Source organism: Toxotes jaculatrix, chromosome 4 (assembly GCF_017976425.1).
Source record: "Toxotes jaculatrix isolate fToxJac2 chromosome 4, fToxJac2.pri, whole genome shotgun sequence".
Lineage (NCBI taxonomy): Eukaryota > Metazoa > Chordata > Actinopteri > Toxotidae > Toxotes > Toxotes jaculatrix.
In genome coordinates this window covers 7,217,927-7,245,754 of record NC_054397.1, presented here as the reverse complement: position 1 = coordinate 7,245,754, position 27,828 = coordinate 7,217,927, and the positions used below count along the sequence as shown (strand labels likewise).

At 42.1% G+C, this 27,828-nt stretch overlaps 1 protein-coding gene across 5 annotated transcripts; it reads right to left on the bottom strand.

Annotated features, from left to right (window-relative positions):
- Positions 1–80: 80 nt before the first annotated feature.
- Positions 81–27,509, bottom strand: LOC121180500 (LIM and calponin homology domains-containing protein 1-like). Of its 5 annotated transcripts, none has more exons than XM_041035964.1 (31): positions 27,086–27,509; positions 19,139–19,209; positions 18,959–19,028; positions 18,755–18,861; positions 18,636–18,666; positions 18,428–18,538; positions 17,640–17,767; positions 17,336–17,406; positions 15,987–16,188; positions 15,614–15,820; positions 14,780–15,088; positions 14,312–14,581; positions 12,672–12,929; positions 11,388–11,744; positions 10,936–11,265; positions 9,467–9,814; positions 9,146–9,184; positions 8,057–8,186; positions 7,753–7,910; positions 6,923–7,574; positions 5,560–6,087; positions 4,179–4,281; positions 3,988–4,013; positions 3,657–3,770; positions 3,397–3,489; positions 3,121–3,289; positions 2,884–2,983; positions 2,069–2,143; positions 1,809–1,917; positions 1,509–1,611; positions 81–1,271 (listed from the first exon to the last, which is right to left on the bottom strand). In XM_041035964.1, exons 1-31 carry the CDS (start codon positions 27,200–27,202, stop codon positions 1,246–1,248), a joined length of 5,412 nt encoding a protein of 1,803 aa, XP_040891898.1. In that variant the 5' UTR covers positions 27,203–27,509; the 3' UTR covers positions 81–1,245. The 5 variants fall into 5 exon arrangements, with proteins under 5 accessions (XP_040891898.1, XP_040891897.1, XP_040891899.1 ...); XM_041035963.1 differs by having other exon boundaries at positions 9,467–9,817; positions 27,086–27,508; XM_041035965.1 differs by having other exon boundaries at positions 9,467–9,817; positions 14,312–14,545; positions 27,086–27,508.
- Between the last annotated feature and the right edge of the window lie 319 nt (positions 27,510–27,828).

Genomic DNA, 27,828 nt, shown 5'->3' with positions numbered 1-27,828 from the left:
TTTAGAACATTGTGAACTGATATAATATCAGGGTGTAATTAACAGGGAAGCAGCAAATAACTGTGTCATTGGTTTAGCTCATGGGAAAGGGTAGAAGGGAACAGAGGGTGATTAGGAGTGGCTGATCCATTTAACTTTTTTTTTTTTGCTGGTATGGAACTGTGCTTCAAGTCAAATCACACATTGCATACATACCTACACATGCATGATTTCATACATGCTTGCACACACTCACTCATAACACACACACACACACAATGTGCCAAGACCCAGAGGTCTGTGTGAGTGTGAAATACTCCCTCACAGTACACTAGCCCTCGCATTCATTACATAAGGCACTGATTCAGATGCAGTCAGTCTATGAGAATAAACAGTGGGTAAAACATCTTAAATGGAAAATATTTAAAATCCAAAGAACAAGTATTATTACTTAACATGATGCATTCTCATTTCTGTAAAATGGATTATAAAGAAAAAGCTTGTGTACGTTATCCAGACTCCCAAAAATTCAAAAATATCATTCGATGTACAGGACACAAGAGGAAAGTTAAAGTTCAACCGCTCAGAAGATAACAACCTACGTCAAACTCACACAATCCGTCTGAGCAATACTCACAATAACTTATATATGTTCATCTTTCATGCAAAACTGTAAACACAAAACCCAAAATAAATGACAGAAAGTATGATGAGTAAGGCATTAGAATGGTCAAGCTACTTCAGGTTATCCAACCCAAACCAGTTCCCAACACACTCAGAGAGTGGAGTCACATGGTCAGTGCAGAAGCAGGGGTTAATGAGTCAAGAGTTTGAAGCTGTTTTGTGTTAAAGACAGTAGTGTTTAGCTTGTTGCGTAACATGTTCAGCTTGTGACAGGACAGATTCTTATTTTAGTGTCTTGACTGTGCTAAGTATGGATATGCAAAGGCCTAAACACACTGATTTCTTAATTATGTCCATGCTACACACAATATAAATAAGTGTATACATGTGTACAGTTAAGAAGCACATAATGCGCTGTATGTGCGTGTGGTGTGTCATTTATTCCACATGTCAGTCCAGTTCTGCTCTCAGACACATCCATAAAGCTGTTTGTGCAGTTCAGGAAAAAATAAAAAGATGATTCAGAGAGTTTCGAAGACATTCCAGGAGTGTTCCAGAAAGTGAGTCAAGGGTCTAAAATCGTTCTCCGCCCAAGCGCAGCCTGCCATGGTGATGGTGGAGTTCCAGCTCTAATGCAGGTCATCATAGTGTGGTGGGCTGTCCCCTGCCTGCACGCACACACATGACAATGTATTAACGTCTATACTGTATCTAACACTATCTACACCAGAACTGGTGTGTGCATTGTGCAGATCAGCTTCTGCTGCTTGAGAACACACAGCATCTGCATTTTATCAAAGATCTGACCAGTTTTTAAGACTTTTTTTTTACAGATTTGTGTATCTAATGGTTTCTTTGTGTGTGTGTGTGTGTGTGTGTGTGTGTGTGTGTGTGTGTGTTCTCACCCCGAGATGCAATATAGCAGTCATGACAGCTCAGCAGTCCATTACGAATCCTTACATCAGTCCCCGCGGTGGCGTCACCCAGCTGCCCATCACACACGCCACACTGAGGAGAGAAACACAATTAACAACTAACATTAAACATAAACAGGAGTGTTTTAGACAACCTGTCATATGGATAACTGTCATACAAACACAGATGTGTGTTTGTAAAACCTTTGCATAGAAGCTAGACGCTGGTCGTATATAAAGTAAAATGAAATACTGATTTTCCTAATTAGTGTGCATGTCATATTAAAGTACCTTGAAACACTGTATGTGGAAAAACAGTCCCAGTGTGTCGATGATCATGGCAGCTCCTTTTCCCAGAGGTTGAGAACAACCAGAACATAGCCTCTTCCCACTAACACACCTACACACAGACACAGCAGTGAAAATGGACTTCAGTTCAGATACCAGTCCTAATTCACCACATTCAAGCCTTAGTGATTTCTTCAAACAGGGTAACCTTTTGAAATTAAAAAAAAAAAGTTGTTATTCTTTATATGTGTATGCGCCATTACCTGCTGGGTGAAGGAGGCTGCGGTGATGATAGGGGGGACTGCTGCTTGCCTGTTACAGCATCATGTGATCCAGACCTGTGGTCAAAAAACAAAAAACACAATGGAGACCTTACATACTTTACATCCAAAACATCTGCATTATGTTTGGAACATGTTACGGTAAAATCAGGTGACAACTATATATACATAAGAAGAGGAGGGGGAAAAGAATAAAAGGTGTATTTTTCAACTCTTATGCAAAAAATGAAAAGCTGCTTAACAAGTGAACATTTTCATCATGAAAGAGGGGCTCAGAAATAATGAGCACATTTTTGTCATCTCTGTAGTAGAATAATCCACTGTTCAAGTGATTGCCACGTGGACATAAATTACATTCAAGCAGTGCTTCCAGCCATTAAAATCTTTTCAATCCAATAAGAAAACATGGCTGACACTGCAGGTACAAAATACATGCTTTGGCCATGCATAAATAATGGATACCACATGATTTAATACCGAACTAATGCAGGCTTTATCATGAATTCCTGTTGCTCTGACCAAGTCAAGGTTTTATGTGATTAGTTAAAGCTTAATGGATCATCAGATAATGAATAATAATTTATCTGGGACCAAATCAGCTGGAACCCAGTTAAATACAATAGAAAAGGGCATTACAGACCAATTTATTTGATCAGACTCTCTCAAAGCAGGACAGTTCCTTTTCAGCTCAAAGTGTTACCACTATGTGAAGTAAGAACAACAACACAAACGCAACAGCAAAAAACAACTTTAGATACAGTCAGTGTCATGCACACATAAATACACACAAAGCATACCTTTTAACAACATGCGCCTGGTTTAGCTGAGGGTTGCGGTCTAAAGAGGCTGTCTTCCACAGTTCCTGTTTTTTTGAAGGTTCAGCATCACATGGAGAATCTACAAAAGTACATCATGGGATAAAACTTTATCACAGAAACTCTGAGGAAGACATGGTTGAACTTTGAGAAACTGAGCTGTCCACGAACACGTGGAGACTTTCTGCACATCTGTGTGGATTTCTGTATGAATCTCACCCTGGAAAAAATGCAGCTTCGATGCATGCTGATCCTCGTTCCCTGCGGAGAGTCTTTGGCCGTTTTGCTGCAGGGGAACTGATGAAGTCATCTCTGTCTGGCCAAACTGCTGGTTCAACAAGCCGGTGGGATTGAGGGGTGTTACAGTCTCCTCCAGAATCCGTCTCTCCTGGAAGAAGTGCAGACACAATAAGTGCACAAAGAGTTAGATATAAAACACACAAAGGCAGGGAGACAGTGTGTTTTCTTTACAGGTGCCAGTCTGTGTGTTTGTACCTCTTCATTGTGTTTTCGCTCCTCCTCCTCCACCTCTAGCTGTGCCTTTTCCCACTCCTTCTTCAGCTTCTCCTGTTCTTTCTGATATTGCTCCTGCAGAGAAACACTGTACATGTTAAATACTGTACTCACAAAAACACACATATAACAAACACATATACACAGGTAGATGTATACAAACATCCAGAAGAGCCAGTGTCTTCCGTTGTCTGCAAAACTTTCTGGGAGCCATGCATGTACACGCAATCCCACCAGTGTACCTGTAGGAGGCGCTCCTGCTCCTGTTGCCACATTTCCAGGCGTTTACGCTCTTCATTGGGGTCCCAGACCCAGTGATTAACACGTTTAGCCAAGTTCAACATGGGGGTCTCAATCTACCCAGACCCAACCAACAGGGACACACACACACACACATACAAGTTTACGGACCAAAAGGACAGAAAGAGAGGAAAGGTGAGAGGACAAGTCTGACTACAGCGACTACAGTGACCACTGGAGACAAAGGGTCAGGACAGGGTCAAATATAGGAATGAAGGAGAAACAGAAAATAAAACAAGTTGGAACTCTTCTATTTTTTATTAATATACTCACAGTCATACTGCTCTCCTCAAGGCCCTCTGTGGAACAGGAAGAGAAAGATACAATATAAAATTCACAACTGCTAAAAGAAATGGTACAGACATGTGTAGGGAAACAGTACGCCACATATGATAGTTCTGTGAAATTTACAGAAGTATAAATTATAGTTCTTTAAATTATAAGTTATTGAAAAGGAGTTTTACCTGTGACAGTGGGAGAATACTCTTGCATGCTGTTGGGTGATGTAGCTGACTGAGCCTTTTTTTCCTGCGCTGGTGTCCCAAACAGTCCCGTGGTATCATCGACCTGAAAGTTAAATATTAGACTAAATTAATAAAACATTTACTGGAAGCCAGCTAACTGTAAATGGATCTGTGTTTGTCCTGTTTCTACTTATATATTTTCTAAAATATTTAATGGACCATTCTGGTATTTTTGGATGTTGCAACAAATTTTGTGAAAATAATATAATACTTAAATATCTATTCAAAATTCCCTCAAAACATAGATAAGCTTTTTGACTCTTCGGTGTGTTTTTCCTTACCCTCCAGGCAGTCACTTGTTTCAGTTCATGTAAATGCAATATTAAAATCAACCCAAAGAGACTCGAAACCTGCTTTACATAGGCCATCTCAGTGAACAACTGAAAAGTGTTTCAGCTCAGGCTCATGTCTCTCCACTGTGAGTTATAATTTCTACCCACTTTAAAGTTCCCCAACGTAGATAGAACTGCAGTGAAACATTCTTTTGTATTTATTTGGTATTTTAATCTAAGGGAGCTGGCCTAGGATTTGTGCAATTGCCCTGCATGGTTGTGTTTAGAACTGACTGTACTTGTGTAACTATTTTTTAATTGTTTCTTTTTTATTGCCTTGTGCAATGTTTTGTCTGTGAATTTGCTATTGCACTTATTGTTTTTAGAAGTACCATGCGCACAAAGCAAATTTCCCAATAGGGACATTACTTTAAGTATATTTTATTCTCTTGACTTTCAGTTTGTATTTTGGCTTTGTGGTGATGTAGATGAAAAATTTTTGGGGGGGAAGAATTCCTGTGTTTCCAAGACCAAGAGTCTGCTGCTGAACTGTAAACTTTTAATGCAAGAAGTAACTAAATTCACAGTATCCTTTTACTAATCACCACGCATGGTTCGCCTCCAGGGTTTAATTTTCATCCAACACAGCACATGAATAGAATGAATCGACAGCTGATTCTCATGTCTCATGTCTCAGGTGTCAAAGATTTCCGTAAACACCTGAATGCTTCAGGATGGAAAATTCATGAGAACCAATCCCATTTTCATCTGTATTTCCATGCGAAAAGACAACACAACAGAATCTCCACTGTGATGGATCACCTCTCTCAGGTTAAACTGAGGCTTCTGTAAGTGGATTTTATAGTGCACAGATCAGAATTGGAACAAGTGTCAGCCTGGAAGGTAGATAGCATATTCAACAATCTAAAAACCAATGGTGTCCTTTTGAAAATGATCAGTAGGAATGGGAATTATGTACAATTTGTAGTAAATGGGTTAAACCACTGCAAACACAGGTATTATCTTTTAACATGTCACAGTAGAATTACCTGTCCATTGCTTTCAGTATCCAGGTGATGAGGCTCCACGAGAGTCTGCGTGAGCTCTGTGACAATAGTTGTAGTGATGATACAGTTTCGGCCTCCAATCAAAGAGCTGATGGCAGAGCCCGAAGAGGTGGTTGAATTCTCTGTCTGCAGAGGTGACGGCTGCTCTGTTATCTCCTCAGGGGGAACATGTTTTTCTGTCTGTTTGGAGGTGATGTCTTTCTCTGTCTGTTTGGAGGTGACGTCTTTCTCTGTCTGACTGGAGGTGACGTCTTCCTTGGCCTGTTTGGAGGTGACATCTTTCTCTATCTGTTTGGAGGTGACGTCTTCCTTGGCCTGTTTGGAGGTGGCATCTTTCTCTGTCTGTTTGGAGGTGGCGTCTTTCTCTGTCTGTTTGGAGGTGACGTCTTTCTCTGTCTGTTTGGAGGTGGCGTCTTTAATCTCCTGTGGCGAGGGCTGAGGGGAGGCAGGTGTAGTTGAAGCAGATAAATCCCCCGCTGCCTCTCCATTCACTCGCACCAACCCATCCATCTGAGTGGGACACATACACAAAGATCAGGATTGCAAACATTGTTTGATCGTAGAAAGTTTACTCTATTTTTCGTTCTCAGTGAGAGTCACGCAAACCCATGGATTCCATTTTTACATGTCTATGTGCAGTTTGAAGATATTTTAAACGTGCCTAGCTCAGTGGATGTTTAAGGTATCAAGCAGCTCATGTTGAAAAACACCTTCTCTAACCCATTTGATTCATTATTGGAATTTTTTTGCCCATTAATAAATTCTTCTTGACAAACATCTTTAAAAATACATCCAGAACTCGACCTCTTGCATTAATGTAATTGCTTTTTAAATCTCAGGGTCCAAGATTAAAAACCATGGATAAAAGAGCGGGCATGGTTTGTAACATGAGCAGCAATCAGAAGCCAAAAATCTGGGAAACTATATGCAAGTATAGAAGTATACATATTTGTGTTCATCCTATATGTAAAAAGGAAGTGGATTAGAGGTTTGACTTTGAATTATCTGATGTCAGTAGAAAAATGATTTGAATCACGTTCAGTAAGGTGAGCACTCCTCCTCTGGAGAAGCTCAAAGAAGCACTTCTGCTTTTTGAGAGAAGCTGATACTTGTTGCTACAGACAGAGCTAACCACACATTATATTAAACACAGCTTCAAACTGCAAGCAGAGAAATAAAAACAGCTCACCCATGTCACTGGGTGAGAAGTTAAAATGGTAAAACTTCCTAAAAGTTAAAAACTACTCCTTCAATTTAAGCAAGAGGGAAGGCACGGAGGACAAATGATGTAGATGAAGTATCAGATGATGCTGAGTGGTATGACTGACTGATACCACGCCCTCACCTTGACAGGCTTGTGTCCAGACGGTGTGCTCCTAGGCTGGCAGTAGGGCTTGGCTGCCAGGAGGGGGATAGGTCTGGATGGTACAGATGGAGGGGAGGGGAGTGTGTATACTGGTTGTATGGAGCGAGGCTGGACTTGTGCAATCTGAAGCGGTGTGTGCTTGGTCTGAGGCTGTGCATCTCCTGTGATCTCTTGTTTCTGATGTGTGGCTGGAGACTCTGCTGGTTTGGCTTGAGATTCATTAAGTTCTGATGACTGAGGTGGTATATTTTCTGAGTTTGTGACCATGGGGAGGGGACTATTAGGTATTGGGGAGCTCCCGGAGACAGAGACTGATGTCTCTTGTTGAGCTGTTATTTCTGTCCCCATGTCTTCAGGTTTTGTGTGCCCCAGTTCTGTTGTAACAGTTGGTGCTGGCTTCGGCAAAGGTTCTGAAGTTTCAGAATGATTAATAGGTGACGAGGGTTTGTGCTCTTTGTCCACCAGGTTTAGGTCTGTTTTGGGTTTTGAGGTGGATCTGGGCAGTTTAAGGCTGTCCAGTGTTGCATCGCTGATAGTAAAGCGGAGAGCGTAACGCTGTAAAACCATGGCTGCCTCTTCTGGAGTCGCTGCGTTCCTGTAGGCTTCACACAACTCTGCCTCTCTGCGCTCTCTATAGAGGAGGAGCAAGAAGAAACACAACATTTGGTGTTTAGGTGGCGTATTTGATATTGTATGTTAATTTATTCGGGGGGATCGAGGTTTAAATTTGAAATTTGAAATTTCAAATAAATTTGTCTCATGTTCAGGGCTATGTGCAACACTAAAAAGTGCCTCAGTAAAATCCTTACTTCTCCTCCACGATCTCTTTGTAGGTCTTAATGCTTTTCCTCTTGTTGCTTTCACTTCCCTCATCCTTCATCCTTTTCTCCATCCTCTTCCTCTCTTCCTCTTTCTTGATCAGCTCCTGTGACGCGCTGCGGCGGCGATTCTTCCAGCGAGCCAAGTCCTGTCACAGGTTCACAGTGTTGAACAAGGGCAGAGTTAATGCAGGATATTGCTGTTACTTGAAGATGCTTGTGCACAAAAGTTTCCCCTCTGTTATTTAAGTGGATACAGCTATATTTCTCTATTTTAATGTCATGTGTTTCTTACATCTTGCCAGTGGTCATCCTCTTCCCGAAAGCTGTTGTACTGTTCGTGCATGCGCTCGTATCGTGACTGGCTCAGCGGTGGTAAGTGTTCCACCTCTTCCTCATTAAGTATGTCACTCATACTCACACTCCTACACAGGAAAGATCATCTTGTATAAATGACTTAATCACTTGACCCAACATGCTCACTCTGTCCAACCCGGCTAAGGAAAACAGAAAATAATTACATTTATTTCATTCATTGTTTACTTTGGCGACTTCAGTAAACACAGCACAAAATTTCACACAAGATGCACACTGCAATCAAAAAAAATAACACACATTCAACAATCAAAAAGGAAAAAAATAATCTGCCCCTTTCTCAAAATATGTAGATGACACAGTCAGTGATGGTCTGCTGGTAATTACAACCTTTTTGCAACAAGATATGAAACACACAGCAAGGCACACACAACCAATATCAAACCACTTAAATCAACAAACATAAAAATTACATTATCATTATCATTATTTATGTTAGCTTCTGTATATGGTGGATTTATATTAGTTGTGTATGTGTTGCCCCACACCTCCACACAGGAACAAAAACTAATCACAAAGCAATTACAAAAGCAACCGAGCAAATCAAATTATAACTGGCAAACCAAACATATTTATTCAACTGTGTTAGCTGAGAAGTTTATATTAGTGTTTGTACTTTAAAAAATGAAACAAACAAGCAAAAATAAAAATCACATAAGCTTCAGTGGTGGAAAGTAACTAAGAGTAACTACATTTACTCTGCTTCATGTACAGTGAATGTACACTTTTTAAGTGCCTCCACTTTTCTTGAGTATTTCCATTTGATTCTACTTTTAACTTCTCCTTCGCAAGTAAGAGATCCGAGTATTCCTTCCACCACTGACATAATTACATTAAATACACAACATAAAGCAATATAAAGCTGGATGTTAGTATCAAGTAATTAGGTCAATGTTATTGTGTCGTACATTCATATATTTTTTGACTGCACTCTTGAAATCTAACATGCACAGCGTGTTTATGTGGTTATCATGCAGAAGATCTTCCAGGTTCACGCTGAAAGACTTACTCTGTGTCCTCAGACATAAAAGCAACTCGCCGGCTCATCCTAAAACAGTAACAGAATGAAATGAATGAGAGGGAAGGAAGAGCAGGTGAGGGAAAGGGGAGCATGGTGTTATGTAGGAGTTCTATAGTCACATCTCAAAAGAAGACTTAAACACTTTCCATCATTGCAGCAAAAACACTAGTAGATAGTATTTGTTTGGCTCTTGTTCACTTCCATTCACAGATGTAGTAAATATGTGAAATAAAGACTGACTCTATTGATGGCAACAAATCTGAAGATGGAAGTGAGGACATATGCAAAAAGCTTCGACAGGCATCTCACATCATTGGAGGTAGATCATCGTCCTCCAGCCAGAATGGTTTCTTTCGTGGTTGCTCATTCACATCCCTTTTTCTCTCTTCCTCTCTTTCCTCAACTTTCTCCTCCACACTCTGCTTTTCCAGCTCTGCACCCACTTTACACATCTGGGCAGCAGCAGGACTGGGTGGAGGGGTGAGTGATGGAGAAGAGAGGGGTTCAGTCACATCTGTGACAGAGGTGCTAGGGACTGTCATGTGTCCCTCTTGCTTTCCATCCTCCTCCTCCTGCCTCTCCCTCAGCGCTGCACGCTTGGGGCTGGTTGGGGATCTGGGGGACGTGGCCTGAGGTTCTGCTGCTACGGTAACGATGCTGCTAAAATCCAGTGACAAGGCCAAGATTACCAAGAAACACAGCTTAAAGGGTAAATCAAGACAGAATCACAGGCAACAGAAGACTGTAACTGGCTTGCACTTCTAACCACATCCCAGTAGTTGATGTCAGAATCAACTGATTTCTAATGAAGAAATTGGCCCTATGTAAAATACCGTCGGCAAGTTATGTGGACTGTTTAGAGTAAAAGAAATCATTTTTTTCACTTGCAAGTCCCTCCACCTTATGGAAGTATAATGCTTTAAATTATTATATTATTGTTAATAATTTTCTGCTTATCGACAAACCGATTAATTGACTAATTGTCCATTTACTTGATTCTTGGGCTAATTCTTAAAAGATATGTATCTCAAAATCTGTGAAAATAAAACCAAATCTATCTGTGTGGCTAGATTACATTTAAAGTAAACTCAAATCTATGTTTTTTTCAGTTAATTATAATAATTTCTTCTGTTTATTGTCCCATAATTAGAATCATATCACGTGGTTCTTTCCACAAACTTACTAGGCAATTATTAGGTAATTATAATTATGATAATCCTGTTTAAGGATTATTTCTTTCTGTAATTTAGGTGAACCAGTCCAGCAACAGTTTTCAGTCTTCCCAGTGATTGTGATTCAGCAGTGATTTGCACTTAAAATACAAAGATAACAGCCGATCGTTCCATACTCAGCAGAAACTGAATACTCAAAGTTATGCAAAACAAAAACCAAAGTCAGACCTCAACAACAAACGAAAAGGCCAGATGAGTCCAGACCAAGCTCAAACCGGGCCAAGCCATGTGAGAAACAGAGCTGCAAGAATCTGACCACAACAACAAATCAAATCCACCAGTCCTTTGATTATTTTACAAATAATACAAATGAAACCACATCAGACATGCAGCTGCAGGCGCTCAAACATGCTGGAACCAAAACAACGATACCATTAAGTCAGGATCAACTCTAAATCATCCACAGGGAATTATTAATGTTAGGACTGCAGGCCATAAAACTTGCAAACAAGATTAAACCCTCATCTTTGCCAGTAAAATAGGCTTTGTTAGCTGCAGCAGTTGACCAACACCACAATCTCTTCATCATTCAGACACAGTAAATACCTTTCACTAGCCAGCATCTCTGTGAGCTTAGGTCTGTTGCGTAGCTGCTTCATTGCAGACACTGGGCTGACGTTATATTTGACTGATCCAGGTACAGGTAGGAACTGGTTAAAAAACAGATTTGTTCTGGCTGCAGTTGGTTTTTGGAATAATCCAGTCCTTCGTGCCATCATATCGTCCTTCTCCAGGTCAGGCACAGGCTCATTTTCATCATATTCATCCTCATCATCGTCATATTCGCGCTCGCTGTGAGACGCTGATCGGATCACCATCGTGTCAGGCTGCGGCTGAGGTGTTTCCATGTGAACTCTGGATTGCTGTTGCTCCACTCTATGAGAGAAACTTCTATAATTGAAATAACTAAACATTGAGTTGGAGGATACAAACCACATCAAGCTTGTTAGTGCCCTCTGCAAACTGTTAGACACAGTCCAACACAAATCTCAGCCCACCTGACATTCAGTTTCTTGCTTCTGTCTGTCTGTACTTCCTTTTTGTTCCGTGGAGCAGCGTCAGTGGTGTCCTCCCCTTGTGTGCAGGATTTGGAGCCAGGCAGTGGCAGGAAACGGCTGTAAGTCACTGTAGCGGTGTTTTGTTTATGGAAAACTCCTGTCCTCCTTGCCATCATATCATCTTTCTCAAGATCTGGGATTCTCTCCTGTTCCTCCTCATCCTCTTCCTCTGTTCTACTTTCGTACTCAGCCAGACGAGCATCCACCTCAGCAGGAGTTGGAGCAACATTGGGGGTCCAGGGTGGGAGGTGAGCAGAAGGAGTGGTAGTTTGACTGAGGACAGCTTCTTCAACCTGGCTGTGAGAGCATCATATAAAGCTCTAACTGCAGCAACAAAGATGGATAATCTACATCCAAACTTGCAACTGTAGCCTTAAAATCCAAGCATGTACATGCAGAAAGCAGCCCAGGTATGATCACTCTGAGTTCAGAATACAGACTGTATTTTCAGTCTGTAGAAAACATGCAAAAGTGATGCAAGTCTACTAAAAAGCAACGAAAAAAAAACCCCAAAAAAACCTTATGATGATATTTTCCAGCCACATCAGACACAAGTGCTTTTGCTCTGACCAGTAATTCACTTGAAAACATACGCAAAAACACACACTGGGCTGATATCTTGGCCAATATTAGCTTATCACAGAAACGTTAGTACCGGCATGTATGTTGGTCAATAAGTAAAAAGACATTGCAGTACAGAAATGCCAAAGAAATGCCTGAGGTAGTTTCTACATAGTGTCTCTATCACAGAGACAAGTTTATTTTTCATGTGAAAAATGTCCTACAGTTTAAAAAAATACTAGTTTAAGAGATCCTTATGAAAATGATATACTGTTATTAGATTTTTTTTAACTTAAATGTCAGTATGCAGTATCTTCTTCAAACATCTGGTATCGGTCATCTATATAGCTTATCACAGCAATGTATACATGCACGTGTCTGTGTTTGTGTCAGTGTGTATACCTTCGTTTCTCAATAGAACTACAAGCAAATCAGTACAATGCAGAGAGGCGCATCCAAACTACCTCATTTACTAATTCAAATCGGCTTGAAAAGTATGACATTTCCCAAAATGACACTGGCAAGCAATTAAATTAAACCAATCAATAAGTAATGCAACAGAAAAGGACCTATTTATTCCTCAATGCAGTCCATAATAATGCAACTGACTTTGGATTCTAGCCACTGGAGCCTAAGTTGTCTTGTATTTGGCCTCATCCATACCTGCGTTCCCGCTCTGAAAGCTGGGAGCCCAGGCCAATGGTAGGCATGGCTACAGTTGCCTTGGAAAGGAGTCGTCTTAGCAACTCCGTCTCCTCCCCTTCATTTGATGTGACTGTGTCTATTGGCTGCTCGATCTCAGTCACGCCCCCAAAAGTCACAACTTTGCAGTGACCTCGTCCAGCCTTTGCTGATCCGCTGAAAGGACTTCCATAATTTTTCTCCAGACAAGCCTGACACACAGGTGCCGGGCTAGCCTCACTGTAGATACAACAACCTCACAAATGAAGACACACACAAATACACCCACACACACAACAACAGCCAGGAAAAGAGCAGGGGGGAAATGAAATCATGAGCAACTAGAGACAAAGGATCAGACTGTGAAGACAAAGGAAGGATGAGGTGGAAATGATGAATCAGACAGGAAGTGTGGATGGACAGAAGAGGACAAAAGCATGGAGTTGTGTACTTAAGTCACTTCAACACACATGTAAATTTAAATAAACGTGCCAAGCTTTTTATCTCCTCTAGGTAGCTGCATTTTCCTGCTAACTGCTGCTCCTCTGGGAACACAAAAAACTCTTTATCCTATCTAATGACATCAGCACAGCGAGAGAAAAACAAAGCCAAAGCAGTGCTCACAGCCAACAGTCGCCTCTTTTCTTTTTTGGTCACACACACAGACTCTCATACACACTGGCCAATTCCCTACTCTGTTTCAATGCCTGTCAAGGAAGACTGAAGAGGACTGAAGTGCACAATAATGAGGAGAATAAACAAGCAGATGAGAACAGAGACAAGGAAAGAAGAGAAACGTAGGCCTAGGCTGCTTATAGTAGGATACAGGTGACTTAAGACAGAAAAGAAAATGAGGGAAAATTCCCCGAGTAGATAACGGTAGAACCTTTAGGTTTTTTGGGTTCTTTTTTTACATTTCTGTTTGTGTTTCTAACAATAAAAGACTGTTAGAAGAGGGGATTTAAAGTGGCATGTCCTTAAAACTAACTCAAGCAAACATCTAATCCATATTTACGTTATGGATTGAGCTGAAAATGAAAAAAAAAATGAAATGTTTAGTCCACACAACATGTTGTTGCGATTTAGGAGGTGTGCACGTTGATTCCTCAATGAGCCTCCACAACTTAAAGCTACCCTTTCTCTGTGAAGGTCTGTGGACACATTTATATATATCTTTGGAGAAGCATAATTCCACAGCGAGTGAAACTTAAGTACTGTTTTGTCACCGTTTGCACCTGTTTTGTTTCTTTTACTGTTCTATCTGGAACCCTATAAAAAACAGAAAATGTTGCTAGAATGATATTGGGATTTTAAAATGGTTGACAGGGATAAATTCATTATAGGGTTTGCTTCTGTTTGTTAAAGGTTTCAAAAATATCTCATATGTATACTTGGTTAAATCTCTGCTGATTTATGGCACTCTTCTGCCTGCTATGACCTGCTCAGGACTGGAACAAAGACTGGAAGCAAATGCACACACAGACACACACACACACACACACGAAGCACATTCTGTCATCAGCTCTGATACACATCAGTAACAAATCACACGCTTGGCATACAGCAGCATTTAAATGCTTTGTACTGCACGTGTGGTGAAATAGAGAGTGTGTGTTGGGCACCTGGGTTCAGTCATCTTGAGTCTCTCCCACTTCTTCATATCTGCCTGGCTCATGGAGGCAGAAACAAAGCTCATTGGTCCATCCCTGTGAGGGAGGGGCCTACTCTGAGCCCGCCTATGAGCCAGGTCATCCTTCTGCTTGTTAGGCATCACCTGAACCCTGCCCTCTTCTCCCTCTTCCTCCTCATCCTCCTCTTCCTCGTGGCGAGAGGAACTCTTTAGGAAGGGGTTGTCTCTGCGTGTAATGATATCAGGGAATGTTTCTTTCTCACTGTCCAGTCACAAGGCCAGTTCAGTGGCATCACACAGCATGTTACACATCAAAGTGGAGAACACACATCAAACCATAAGAGACCACAACACCCAAAGAAAGAAAGAAAGCAGAAAAATGGGAAAGAATATTTAGAAGTTAGTTAGAGGAAATGGAAGAAAAAAGGAAAATTCACACACACAAACACACACAGCTAACCTGATCTCCTTCTCCTGCAGTGTTTGCTGTGAGGCCCGTCTAATGCCCTCCCAGCGCTCTCGGTCTTTGTTGCTACATACAGGTGGGGGGACGAACTGGTGCACCTTGGGAGCAACGGGGCTACGATGAGCTCGCCTGGACGCCAGGTCATCTCTACGAACATCTGGAACTTTTCGCACCTCTGCTTCCTCCTCCCCATCAGAGGAGGAATCCCAGGCAGATTTCTGAGAGCTTAAAAAGTCGTTATCACGACGAAGGATGATTTTTGGGGATGGTGACCTCACTTGCTGTTCCTCCATTGTGGGAGGGCTGGAGTTGGAAACAGGATGACGTAGCATGGTCATTTCAGAGATGATTGAAAATCCATTGTGAGCAAAGGTAGTGACGTGCAGAATTCTGACTCAGCGTGTCTCCAAAAATAATGTCAGCAGGTCCTGTTAGTTGAAGTTTGCAGTCAAAAATATCATAACGTGCCTCAGTGTGTAAGGATTTTTGACAACACAAACCCAAAAGCAGTCACTCAATCAAGTAACAATTTCCAACCACTGAAACCTCTATTCCATTATAAGCAACTGACATGGTTTAAATCGACCTCTCCCATGCGTCTCTCTCCTACAACACCAATAATGAGCAAGCAATTAGTTATCACTTCAAATCAGTATGCTATCACACAATAGTCATCATAAAGTAGGTAGACTCTTGAAAACACAGACACAGCACCAGTGCCAGAGCAAAACACCAACAAAATTGCCATCACAGCTTTTCATTAGTCAACACCACCAAAACTGCTGAACCACAACAGCAGCAGCAGATCTCATGCTCGTCCTCTCTGACCTGCTGTAGCGAACAGCAGCAGGCAGAACTTTAATTCCTGCCTTCTCCAACTTCTGAAGCCTCTTCTGCTCCAGCACCTCCTGGGTCACCTTCTCCTCTTCCTGTTTTAGTTTTTCCCCATTGTTCTCAAGGGCCCAAGTGACAGTCTTGGGAGTTTTGTGGTGCACTCCAGCAGTTTTGCCCTGCTCTGGAGTGCCTTGAGGGCGACTAGGGAACAGCGTGTAATGGCAGGTAAAGATTAGGGATGATGAGAATTTTGTGTGTCTGTACATCCATGTGTGTTTTCCTTCCTTCTGCTCAGTTTTTTGTGTATTCTCATTTCTTACTTCCTTTGCACTAATACTATCTACTGTATTAATGTGTTGGCTATTACCTCCGCTGCTCTCCCTCCTCTGCATGTGGTTTTCGCCGCTGAGTGGGGATGTAGGAGCAGGCATTGGTTCGGTTAGGAAGAAACTGATTGAAGGGGATGGAGCTCCTTGATTCATTGCTGGCAGTTCGCCTGGCCAACATGTCATCCTTCCGCACATCTGGCTTCCTGCTGGGGGCATCGGCCTCTGAATCGCTGCCTCGCCCTGGGCAACAAAGAGAGATGAAGCATAAAAGAGAAAAGAGAGAGTAAGGTTAGAAAGTATGTCAGGACTTTGAGGAACAACTATTAATTGGTTCTTGCTTGATGACCTCTGCACACATTGCACAGTCATTTTGAACAAAGGTTCACAATTTCTTCTATGCCATCTTACTCTGTGTTTGTAAAAGAAAACACTGTTACAATGTTGACTTAAATAGGGCGTAAATGCATTTAAAATCGATATACTTTTACACCAGTGTAACATCAGGTTTTTTTTTTTACAGATGTTCTCTAATAAGCACACAAAATCTGAAGGTCTTTCGTGATTCCCTTTGGAAATTAAAGGACATGTATGCTCTGTTTGGCCAACATTCATCTCTTGCCGACCCTTTAACAGCCCTTTCATGCATAAATCTAGGAAGTATTCTCCAAAGAGACATGCAGGCAGAGTAGTACAAACTATATCACATGCCCATCTTTCATGTTGGGTAATAAATATTACTTAGGCAGCACACTGTCTCTGTGATCTCTGGGAAATGTGGGGAATGAGTCTATTCCCAGCCATGGAATTGTGTTTTTCTTGTCACCCCGCTGCACATATATTATACTGTCAACATAAAAGACACAAACAGGATGCCTGTGACACCCCCCCCCTCACACACACATACACACACACACACACACACATACACAGAGACAGGCTGACATATGACAGGCAGGATGTTGACCTCAGTCTGAGTTTCCCAGGTCCAAATCTCTAGTGATTGCTACTTAGACCAACAGCTGCAGCATCTGGGGCACACACACACACAGACACAGACACAAGCTGAGACTTTCAGCTGTTGTCCACAGTCAGCCTGACTGGCCATAACATACCAAGGTTAAAACTCCAACATGTTAGAGAACAGCAGCCAGACTATTTCTGGATGAGTGGCTTTGTACTGCTGCGTTAAAGGAATAGTTCAACATTTGGGGAGCGACACTCCTGTGCTGAGTTATACGAAGATTGTTGCCACTCTCATGTTTGTGCCTTGAGGTTGTTAGCTTAGCATTAAATAAAGACTGGAAGCAGGGGGAAAAGCTGGCCTAACTCGCTCCAAAAACCAAAAATGTCTACTTTTCCTACTTGAGAGACGTTTATCAGAACCAACCGTCACTGTTGCCTCGATTCACCACATCAGGAGAAGGACTATGCTGTGAGCGGGAGCCAAAAGAGTCCAGACTGTACAACACAAAAGAAAACAAATCATAAAACATATAACAGTTTCACACTGTAGCAATTAATTTTATAGCAAGCATAGGTTTTATGTCAACACTTTTATTGAGCTTCTCATGACTGATCTTAAAAACCCCTTGGACATGTGTCTACATATTTGGGTTATCAATGTGTATGTGTGTGTGTGTGTGTGTGTGTGTGTGTGTGTGTGCGTGTGTGTGGCGACAGATGTATCTCACCTGTCAAGGGAGTTGTCACGAGTGTGTCGTGGGGGAGAAAGAGACTCACTCCTCTCAGAGTCCCAGCAGTCATAGCCGCTGTCTCTAACACTGCGCTTCTGTGGACTGTCACCTCCTTCCTCACTCTCCTACAAACATACACATGAACACAACAAGAGGAACTTTGATTGCTTTATGCCCTGCCATGATCTGTATAACAACACATATCCTCATAGTTTGTCATTGTGAATGCTAGCACACACACACAAAAAAACTGACACCAGCATGACGATATAACACGTCATGCACCACATCAGACAACAAGAAACTGTAAAGTAGCAAAGATGCATAAAGAAAAATAACTTTCAAAGGACAGATGTGAGAAGAGAGAATTGGAGAGAAGACAAAAGAAGTGAAGGAAGAGAAACTTACAGACAAATGAAAGAAAACTGACTGAAAAATAATACAGGTGTTTGTTACCTATTTCTTGTAAAAGAAATCTAAACTACAAAGATGAACAAACTTGAATGGACCCTAATTGATCCAAAAAAATCTAATTTACAGAACCAGCCTTCTCTCTTAACTCATCCTGTCTACCCCTGTCTCTGAAATAGGAGTAGCTGTGGAGCTGTGGTGTAACAAAAACAAAGATGTGTTTTCTCCTGTCTCCTGCACCCCAACAAAGACAGGAAACTAACAACTCCATCCCCCGCACCTCCTCCGTGCTCTTATCGGTCTCTCTGTCTGTCTGTCTCCCTCCTCCTCTTCCTCCTCCTCCCTCCTCTGTCCTCATTGCTGTGTTCACTCACCATCTTCATTTGAGCAAGAAGCCCTTCAAACTCCTTGAGGTTGAGTGTAGGGCCACTAAAGGAGGCGCAGCCGCTGGCAGCCTTCCCCAGCCAGAACACTGTGTTCAGCACCTAGGAGACACAGATATGGGGGTTGGTGTATTTTATAAACACATTAGAACTGAAGTTAATTTGAGGAAAAAAAGAAGAAAGACCAATAAAAACTCACATTTTTTAGTTTGCGGTTGCAGTCGGAGTCCCTGACGAGAGAAAAGTGTGTTACTGTCGTGTGATTTTACATTAAAATGTACATGTATGGGAACAGAAGCCACCAACACGCCTATTTACTTGAGGTTAGCTCGTATAGAAGTGTCCTGCAAGTCCCCAGGGTCAAACAGCTGGGAGCCCTTCAGGCCCAACTCCTCACAGCCCCGCAGGAAGACTGACAGGTTGTCCTAGAGGAAACAGTAGGAGACCACAGTCAGAGTTTATCACTTTGATAAAAAGGGTGGTTTACAGGGCTTAATGTCACACTGCAGAGTGTCTCCTTACCAGCCCAGCGATGGGGGTGGGCAGGCGGTTGATCTTCTTGACCAGCCCTGGTTTGATTGCACTCAACAGCCTGTGTGGAGGAGGGGAGAAGCAGAGATTTATTGAGTCTTGAGGGGGTTTATGTATGTTGTTGCTACTTCAGACATCAAAAACTGAAGTGGAGAGATGTCACAGGCTTACTCGCATAACAGGATGCCGTTCTCCAGTGCGCTGCGGAAGTCCTTGTCTCCAAAGCTCTTCCCTGTTACAGCCTTGCAAAGGGGGACAGGAAGAGACAGATGTAAAGGAGGCGGACTGGAACCTGGGCTGCACTTAATAATTATTTTAGATATTGGTTATTTTCTGTTTGTTGATTGTTTGTTTAGTCAATAAAATATTAGAAATCATTGAAAAGCAAATCCTTACATCGGAGAAGGTGGAATCAGCAAATGTTTGACATTTTTCTTTGATAAATGGCGATTTATCACTGGTGATTAATTTTCTGTTGACTGACTAACTGCAACTGCAACTAAATTCTTCAATCAGAGCATTCTGAGCATTCAAACATCACTCTTTTACATCCTTCTTCTAAGGATGACCTGATCCAATGTACATGACTGGTGCTTTTTTTGGTGGATCAGGCATCAGTTTTGTTTCTCTAACAGTGTGACAGGAAAAAAATCACCTACATTCAAACTGCCAAAGTCACGTCAAGTGGGAAACTGACCCACAGCTATCCTCATGTAACCTTAAATAAAATGATTTCTGAGGTTTGAAGTACACAGATTTTAAATTTGAGAAAAAGGGAGAAGTGACATCCAATCTGGACTAAGCAGTACTCAGAGTTGAGTTATTGGTATTGGAGTAAGGAGAACAGGAGACATGGAGGGCAGAAAAGACTGATCATAATGGATTCAGGCAACATTTTAAACCCCAGTTTGTCAGAGGAACCTGCTGTTGCATGGTTTACCCTTCCCCCAACATTTTCTTCACTTTCTTCTCTTCAGTAGCAACCAAATTAGAGTGACGCCAGGCCCATGACACACCGCTCGGTCTCATGCCATTTTCCCAAAATGCGCCCACATGCACGTCCCTGATTTAGATGCACTCAGTCGTAGCTTGAAAAAGCTGCAACGATAACCTCAATCCTCTAACTTGGACTCCAATTTTCTGTTTATCCTGCACAGGCAGGAGAGGAGGAGAGAACCAGGAAGCTAACAGTGAGATACCACCACAACACCAACCCACTCACACACAGCTTTCTGGAGCTGTTGTGTAACCAGCAGCCAAAGATGAATGGAAAAGAAGAGAGGTTTGACTGATGCTGTTTAGACGTCTAATCCAGATTAGCACAGATTACAATTAGCACCCGAACTGTGAACTGCAGGCACACACTTTCTCTGTCTGTACTGCTCATATGTACACTTCTATGCATACTTTTGCATATTTTTGACTGTAAACACACTTAATCTCAGCTAAGGTGTCAGTTTTCATGGGCAACTGATCACAAACACTTCATGATAATAATCTTTAATCTTGAGTCTTGACTCTTGAGTTTTCCACTTTCCTCTTCTGTCTTTGTCCGATCTTACTGGTTACATTTATGATATATGTCTAATTCTTATGTACACTTCTGCTGGACACGCACCATATGTTTTAAGGGAAAATACACACAGACAGACAGACAGACACACACACACATCAGCAGCTATAAAAACAGTCTATTGTTTTTCATTATATAAGTGATGACCAGATGTTTCCCATTGGCATCCCCTTCTTTTTCTTGTCTTTCATCATTCTGCTATCTCTCTCTCACACACACACACACACACACACACACACACACACACACACACACACACACACACACACACACACACACACACACACACACACACACACATGCTAGCACATGTCATGTTTATTAAGGTTCGACTCCAGGCCTTTGAAACATTTACACCATGGTCATGCATAATTTATCCACCAAGGAGAGTTCTGCATTGAGGGAGAGCAAGACTACTGTGTTTGTGTTTTGTGTAGGTAGTGTGTGTGGAGGAGGCAGGACACAAACAGTGGGGGGTGGAGGTGGTCAATAACTGGTTATGTGTAAAATGCGGAAACTGAAATATAGCAATCAGACATAGTGACTTGTATGTGTGTACATATTTTGGATACAAAATTCATCCAAAGCTAAACAGAGGAAGAGTGATTGTGACATTTGTGTGTGTTAAAAAAAAAGACATGTTGTGTGTCCATGTGTGTTAAGTGAGCATTCATGTCTGCTACAAAAACCAAGTCAAAGGCCTTAGGGGTATTTCAGTGCCAGCAACAGTAATTCGACTCTCTCTCGCTCCCTCTCAGCCCTCATGGTGGATTGCTCTGCTCAGTCTGGGTGAATGGCAGCAGCAGCTACCATTTAAACCCTGGGGTGGGAGTGTGTGTGGGGGCCAGATGAGAAGCAGAAGTAGGCCAAAGTACCCTTTGCTTTTTTAACAACTGTAAAAAGATGGAAAGAATGAGAAGCTTGAAAATCAGAGAGAGCAGAGGAAGAGATAGAGTACACTGGTTAACGATGTTATTTCTGGTAAGTACATGTGCTGTAATGCACTAAAGTGTATTGAAGCCAGGATTTTGCAGTCCCAGACTAAGAGATTAGGAGTCTGTTTAGGGCCATGATGCTGCAATTTACTCAAACATGTTTATTTTAAGCATGGGACAGTCAGGCAGTCTCCTGGGTTGAACCTAGCCCCAGTATGTCCTCATGTGTTACCGTTACTTTTGACTCACAAGGCTAAGACACATTTTACCAAGAAAACACACACTTTCTATTGAGAATGAATCAATAATGAAAATAACCTTCAGCTGCAGTATAATACATGAGAAACACAAACCAGGGATACTCTGAACCATGCTAGACTGTATGCTTCCAGTAAAGCCAGTCTTGAAATTAAATGCATTATCCTGCAGTAAGAGATTGCGATGATGAGTATTTGAGCCTCACTGTTATGCCTTGGCTACTGAGAGAGTCTGTTGTTTTAATTTGTGGTGTTGCCTGAGCATTAGCCTTGCTATAATGTTATAATGTGCTGTAGGCACTTCGCATACTAATGCCATGTGGTGCACAACAAAGAAGAGAAGACAGAAAGAGAAAAAAAAAAAGCAGAACTAGGAACAGAGAAAGACAGAGAGCTAAACTCATAATGCAGATGCATTGTAGATTTGAGGATGAGCTTAATCTGGATCAGACTAATTGAACATAGTTTGTCGACACCAGACAACGCCAGACCCTTCAGCTGCTGACAACTGATAATGGTTCAATACAAAGGACAGAAGCACTTTCTTGTGTAATCCAGCACATAAAGTGGAGTTTATAGTGATGTATGATTAGGCACCATCATAGCATAATCACTGCGAGATATTTTGGTATTTTTTACACATAAAACGTGGAAAAATATGGTAAAATGGTCTGTTTTTATGCACATTTCAAAATACTCTCTATCCTAATAAGTGGTACAGTTCAAACTTACGCTGTCTGAACTGTATGCACAATGCTTATCAGAGATAATCAATCATGCTGTTTATTATTATGTATGATAAAGCATATACTGTTATAAATTACTGTAGATAGTCAAGCTTTCTAATGCTTTAAGAAATACAACATGACATACTGTGGCTAACTGTGACTATCTTGGCTTTACAAAAACTCTAGAAATCACTGAGGCACAGAAGACATTTTGGCCGGCAGCATGTCTGTGTCAACATTATTTCACATTCTTTCATAATACAGCATTTGATGCATGGAAAGTCCATAAATCCCAGCTCTCACACTCTCTCTCATGCAGACACAGCTGGCTGTCTGAGACCACTGGAGTTAATCTGCCCAGGACAGCTGTGACATCTGGCACACACACACACACACACACACTTGCTCAGTCACACACTTGCTCAGTCACACACATTCCTTCATTTATTCCCTGTATGTATGACCCTAACTCTTGCTATGTACTGTATGTCGCTGACAGCAGAGGTGAACTGCTGTCACTAAAGTTAACTTTGTGTTTCTCTGAGCCTGTTCAACTTTAACCTGCTCAGTGTCACATTCAACAGGTTTTCGGCAGTATGTAAAAGCTTTGAGAAGTCTAATCCAGACTTGCCTTGTCTATAAACAGACAGAAAAGTCTTGTCTGTGCCAGTCCAATTTCCTGCTCGGGTCATGTGGTGATATATAGCCTACTGCTCTACTGCCCCCCTGGAAACAGTGACACCTGAGAGCCTGTCCATGTTATGTTCCCATAGTGACCAGTGTCACCCAACCGGGGTGTGTCTGAGGAGTGTGTGAGCAGTATCATACATAGCTGATCGGCATGTGTGTGTGTGTGCATCCGCTTAGCCTACTCTTACACACACACACACACACACACACACACACACACACACACACACACACACACACACACACACACACACACACACACACACACAGACTGAAAATTCTGCACGGAGCATAGGGTGGCATGGTTAACCCTGAATCATCCCCACCTGTGAGAGCACATAAATACACCACTAGAAATAGAGTCAGCCTGACCAGTCTGAAAATAACTGGAGAATTAGGAGGCAGGAAGACGACAAAGCATGAGGAATACAGAGCAAAGACACTACAGGAGAGATTAAGACTGAAAAGCCAGCAGTAACCTAGAGTTGGCTGTTTGCGTTCTCTACTGATATAACATAGCTACCATCGTGCCTTCCAAGCGCTGACCAAAATGTGTCCATAGCTTCAAGTTTGCCAAAAAACAGTTGGGGAATAAAGCTTGGTATGTTGAAGAGGAGCTGTGTGAAGTGTTCAAATCTGGTGAACAAGTAGCAAAAGATGCCAATTAATGCTCAGTCAGATTCTTAGTCTTGTTTACTTATTCCACGATCACATCATTCAAGATTTAAGGGCTTGTCACATGTACATAGCCTTCAAAGCATGGTATGCAAAAAGTACTGTATTTGTGTTGACAACTCAAGTATCATATTGTTACTGGTACATAAAACTTTCAAACGATACCCAGTGCTAACCATCAATGAGTGAAAAAGTATGCTTAATATAACAATACACACTCCTACTTTAAGCTTTATGGGTTAGGGACATACACATTTCTTTGAGATGTGTGAGAATTATTAAAAGCCTACCTCAGAGGTGTCCAAACTGTTCCACAAAGGGCCATGTGGCTGCAGGTTTTTGTTCCAACCAAGCAGCAGCACACCAGACTTGACTCATTTAATCAACTGATCTCAGTCTTCAGACAGTTGATTGGTCAAACTGTGTGCCCTTCATTGGTTGGAACAAAAACCTGCAGCCACACGGCCCTTTGTGGAACAGTTTGGACACCCCTGGCCTAACTAATAACTTAATTCCTCAAACTATAAGCAGATGTGCCATGTTTTGAAATCATTTTTGTGACTTCAGTCTCATTTTCTGAAGCAATAACAGTGCAAGTTTGGTGGAAAATTATCTGCTAAAGCTAATATCCCTAAAGCCATATAAATAGGTCATTGCTCTCCAGAGAAATAGCTATTTTATAAATGCTAATAACTTTGAGTTTCTTGCACTGTATGTGGGACATTGGCAGATTTGAACTGGGTGGATGGGAGATGAATGATCCACTTCTGTGGCCTTCTGTGGCCTCTGAATCAAAGTAATCGTGATGGAAAGATGTGACCCCAGGTGAACCTTCAATCTAGAGATAGATAGATTAAATGATAGATGGATTAATAAAAGATAAAAATGTATTTGGATGTTAGATTAAAACCAATTAGCTTTAATGTACAAGGCAGTTTTACCATTTAGCAAGTCTTTGAAGAAGTGTGGGGCAATCTCACAGAATAACTTTCTCAGCTCATATTAAATGGGTGGATACAAACCTTTTTAAATTGTGACCCTTTAAAACGAATAATCATTATGCAGCCCCTCCGATTTATCTTGTGAACCTCGTGGGGGTCCAACTCCCCAGGTTAGGTACCACTCTGTTAAACAAAGCATTAAATTGAATTAAAACTGTTTGGGTGCATGTTTAATCTCAGATTGGATTTCAGTCTTTTCAGTATGGACCAAGGCAGGGCACTTTAATCACTTTAGTGAGTCTTTGCCTATGAAACATTACTGAAACCCAATTTCTCCTTGGTAAAGAAATGGTTGTTAAATAATCAATCTAAAGTCTGTTTTGTAGGTTTGATCTTCATCTCCCTCTCTTACAAGGACTCCAATGGCAATAAACTTTTATCTTTACTGGATATTTATTCGCTAAAACTCTAATTGTATGTAAGGACTAGATGTTTAGTCTTGCTAGTATCACTACACAGTAAAATGAACCAAAAGTTGGATGAGCATTCTAGTGACAGGCCAGTATTCATGTTACATGATGTTTTAACCTTTCATTAGGTCCTGCGGTGGTCTAAAGATCAGGCTGTGCTAAAATTTACTGGGTCCCAAGACTGGAGACACCATTCTCTAGCCCTCACCTAACTTAAAGGTTAAAGTTACCTTTAACTCTTACATCTACATTGTATCTGCTGAACCAGTTCTGTGCTAATGTTGTGCCAACGGCTGTTGCAGTGATATGGGGATCTTAAAATGCTTTGCACAGATAAAATCAGGAAACTTTCAAACAATCTATAACTGTCAAGGTTGTGTGAAGACTGAATCCAGTACACGCCAAAACAGACTTAAATCCCTGCTGTCATTTTAAAAGGTTAATGCCATAGCAAGCTAAGTAGTCCAACCCAACGTATATAACTCCAACTGTCTTACAAATAGTTGCTGGTTCTTGGAAAACTTTTCACACCTCTCCCTAACCTAATGCACCTTTAAAACATCCTTGAATCCTGTCCTCACTAGTGCTGGTCAAAAATGAAAATCTTTTCTTCTGGTGTTTTTGTGAATTTGACACGAACTGTGTTTATGCTGGTACGTACTCCAACAAATAGCTGTTTGCAAACACCCTAAAAGACAAAAGCTCTCACGTTCACTTTCACCTACTAACCATTTATATGTTATGCCAAACTAACTGCCAGCTGTATAATGAAAGCATTATCATCTTAAATAGTGTTAAAAACCCACTCGAGCACTGTGCGACAAAGTTTAGCTTTAAGCAATGTAGCTGGTGACTGACTGAAGTGTGAACAATGAAAGGCCCAAGTGGCCTGACAGGCAACTTCATCCACACGCCATTGCACCAGTTGTGGTGATTGTGGTGATCTGTCAAATAAACCTATCTATCCATCTTCTTTGCTATCTACCACAGCCAGCAGTAACCTGGTTTAAGAGCAGGACAAGCGGCACAGATCGTGGGAGCCCTGTGAAAACACAGCCAATGTGTGAAGTTAGAATCAAAACTATCAATCAAAACTTCCACATCAAAATTAACTTTTGATGTACATCCAAACGTTAAATTCCAAAATCCGAGCTTCTAGTTGGCAGGTAGCTCGGATAAAGCCGACTGAGCCATGATGAAAGAAAAAAAAAAAAATAGGTCATAACGCAGCTCCAAGGGCAAATCGTGATTCACCACTCAGGCTTATGGAGAGAGGCGTTTTTAGCCAGATGATGGTGGACGCGATGCAGCAGACCACGGATGATAATCTCATCCCATAAACTGTTGGTACAGCACATCTCGTGCGTGAACACTGGCCCGGTTTCATAACCATGGCAACCGGAATCCCCTCACGCCCGAAAGGGGGGCGTTCCTCCCGCTAGCGAGTAGAAAGCGAGCTCTTCATCCATACTAAACAAACGGAAAATAAACGGCTACCTGATGGGGTCTACTTTGCGTTTGTCGCTTATTTTCTAGCTTGAACGGCGGTAAAAGTCCTCGCAGTGCTGGTCTTGGTGTTACATTTCACCAAGAGTCAGGCATGTGTGAAAACTTTTAACACACACACACACACACACACGGTTGTTCATGCATGCAGTAGAGAGCCGTTGTCCAACAGCGGTAACCCGACACTGCATCGTGCCCACAACAGGTGATGATGCACCGGTGGTGCTGTAAGGCTATGTATTTATATCCCCCGGTCACAGTATGTGGCAGTATGACCCATTTCTGTCCCCGCTGTGCTGTAGCAGCAGGCCCCGGAGCCTCTCCGGTGGGTCACTTCACTTACCTCTATCCATTTCTGTGCCTCCTGACAGGCTGGTTCGGGATGGTTTGGCTCCAACGGCTCCGTCTCGTCCCGCGTCGGAGCGCTCGGGGCATCTCGACCTGCTGCGGGGCTAGCCATGTCCGGGCAAGCCGTTTAATGAGGACCAGAGTCGGACGGTGATGATACGGTGATTCGTGTTATGTGATAAAGCTCCGCTCAGATGCGTGGTGCTGCTCCCCTCCCGCTCTGTCAGTCCGTTATCCTCCTCCTCGCTTTCTGCCGTCAACTACCCCGCAGCTTCACGCTCACGCAGCCCCCTCGTACGCACCGCGAGTCCCGCTCCAACTGTGGCACGGAGATGGAGAAAAAGGCTGCCGCGACCCCAACACTGCAACACGAACCAGGCGCTAAAAATAACGCTTCTTGTGCGCCGCCAAACTGCGTGAGTCTGACGCCGCTGCTGTCCTCAGCCACCGCTGCTGCCGCGCATTTCAGGAGTCGTGAACGCGCAGGCAGGAATCTATGCGGGGGAAGGTCGAGAGAGATAGACAGAGATAGGAGAGAGAGAGAGAGAGAGAGAGAGAGAGAGAGAGAGAGAGAGAGAGAGACAGGGAAATGGGGATGGAGGCGGTGGGGGGTTGCAAAAGATGTCCCGTTATTTCTCAGTTCCCATGCGTCAGCTGAAGTAACTGCTTATAGAGATGTGCTTCATGCTTACCTGATTATTATGTAAGCCCCTCTCTTGAATGAATCAAGTGATTGCT

What these genes read in the sequence shown, in the direction of transcription:
- LOC121180500 (XM_041035963.1), bottom strand. Translation starts at nt 27,202, where the DNA reads ATGGCTAGCCCCGCAGCAGGTCGAGATGCCCCGAGCGCTCCGACGCGG. An exon ending in GATGATCTACCTCCAATGAT is followed by an intron (nt 9,185 to 9,466) that starts GTGAGATGCCTG and finishes TTACTGTTTTAG; the next exon opens with GATGAGCCGGCGAGTTGCTT. An exon ending in ATACTGAAAGCAATGGACAG is followed by an intron (nt 4,282 to 5,559) that starts GTAATTCTACTG and finishes TTTAACTTTCAG; the next exon opens with GTCGATGATACCACGGGACT.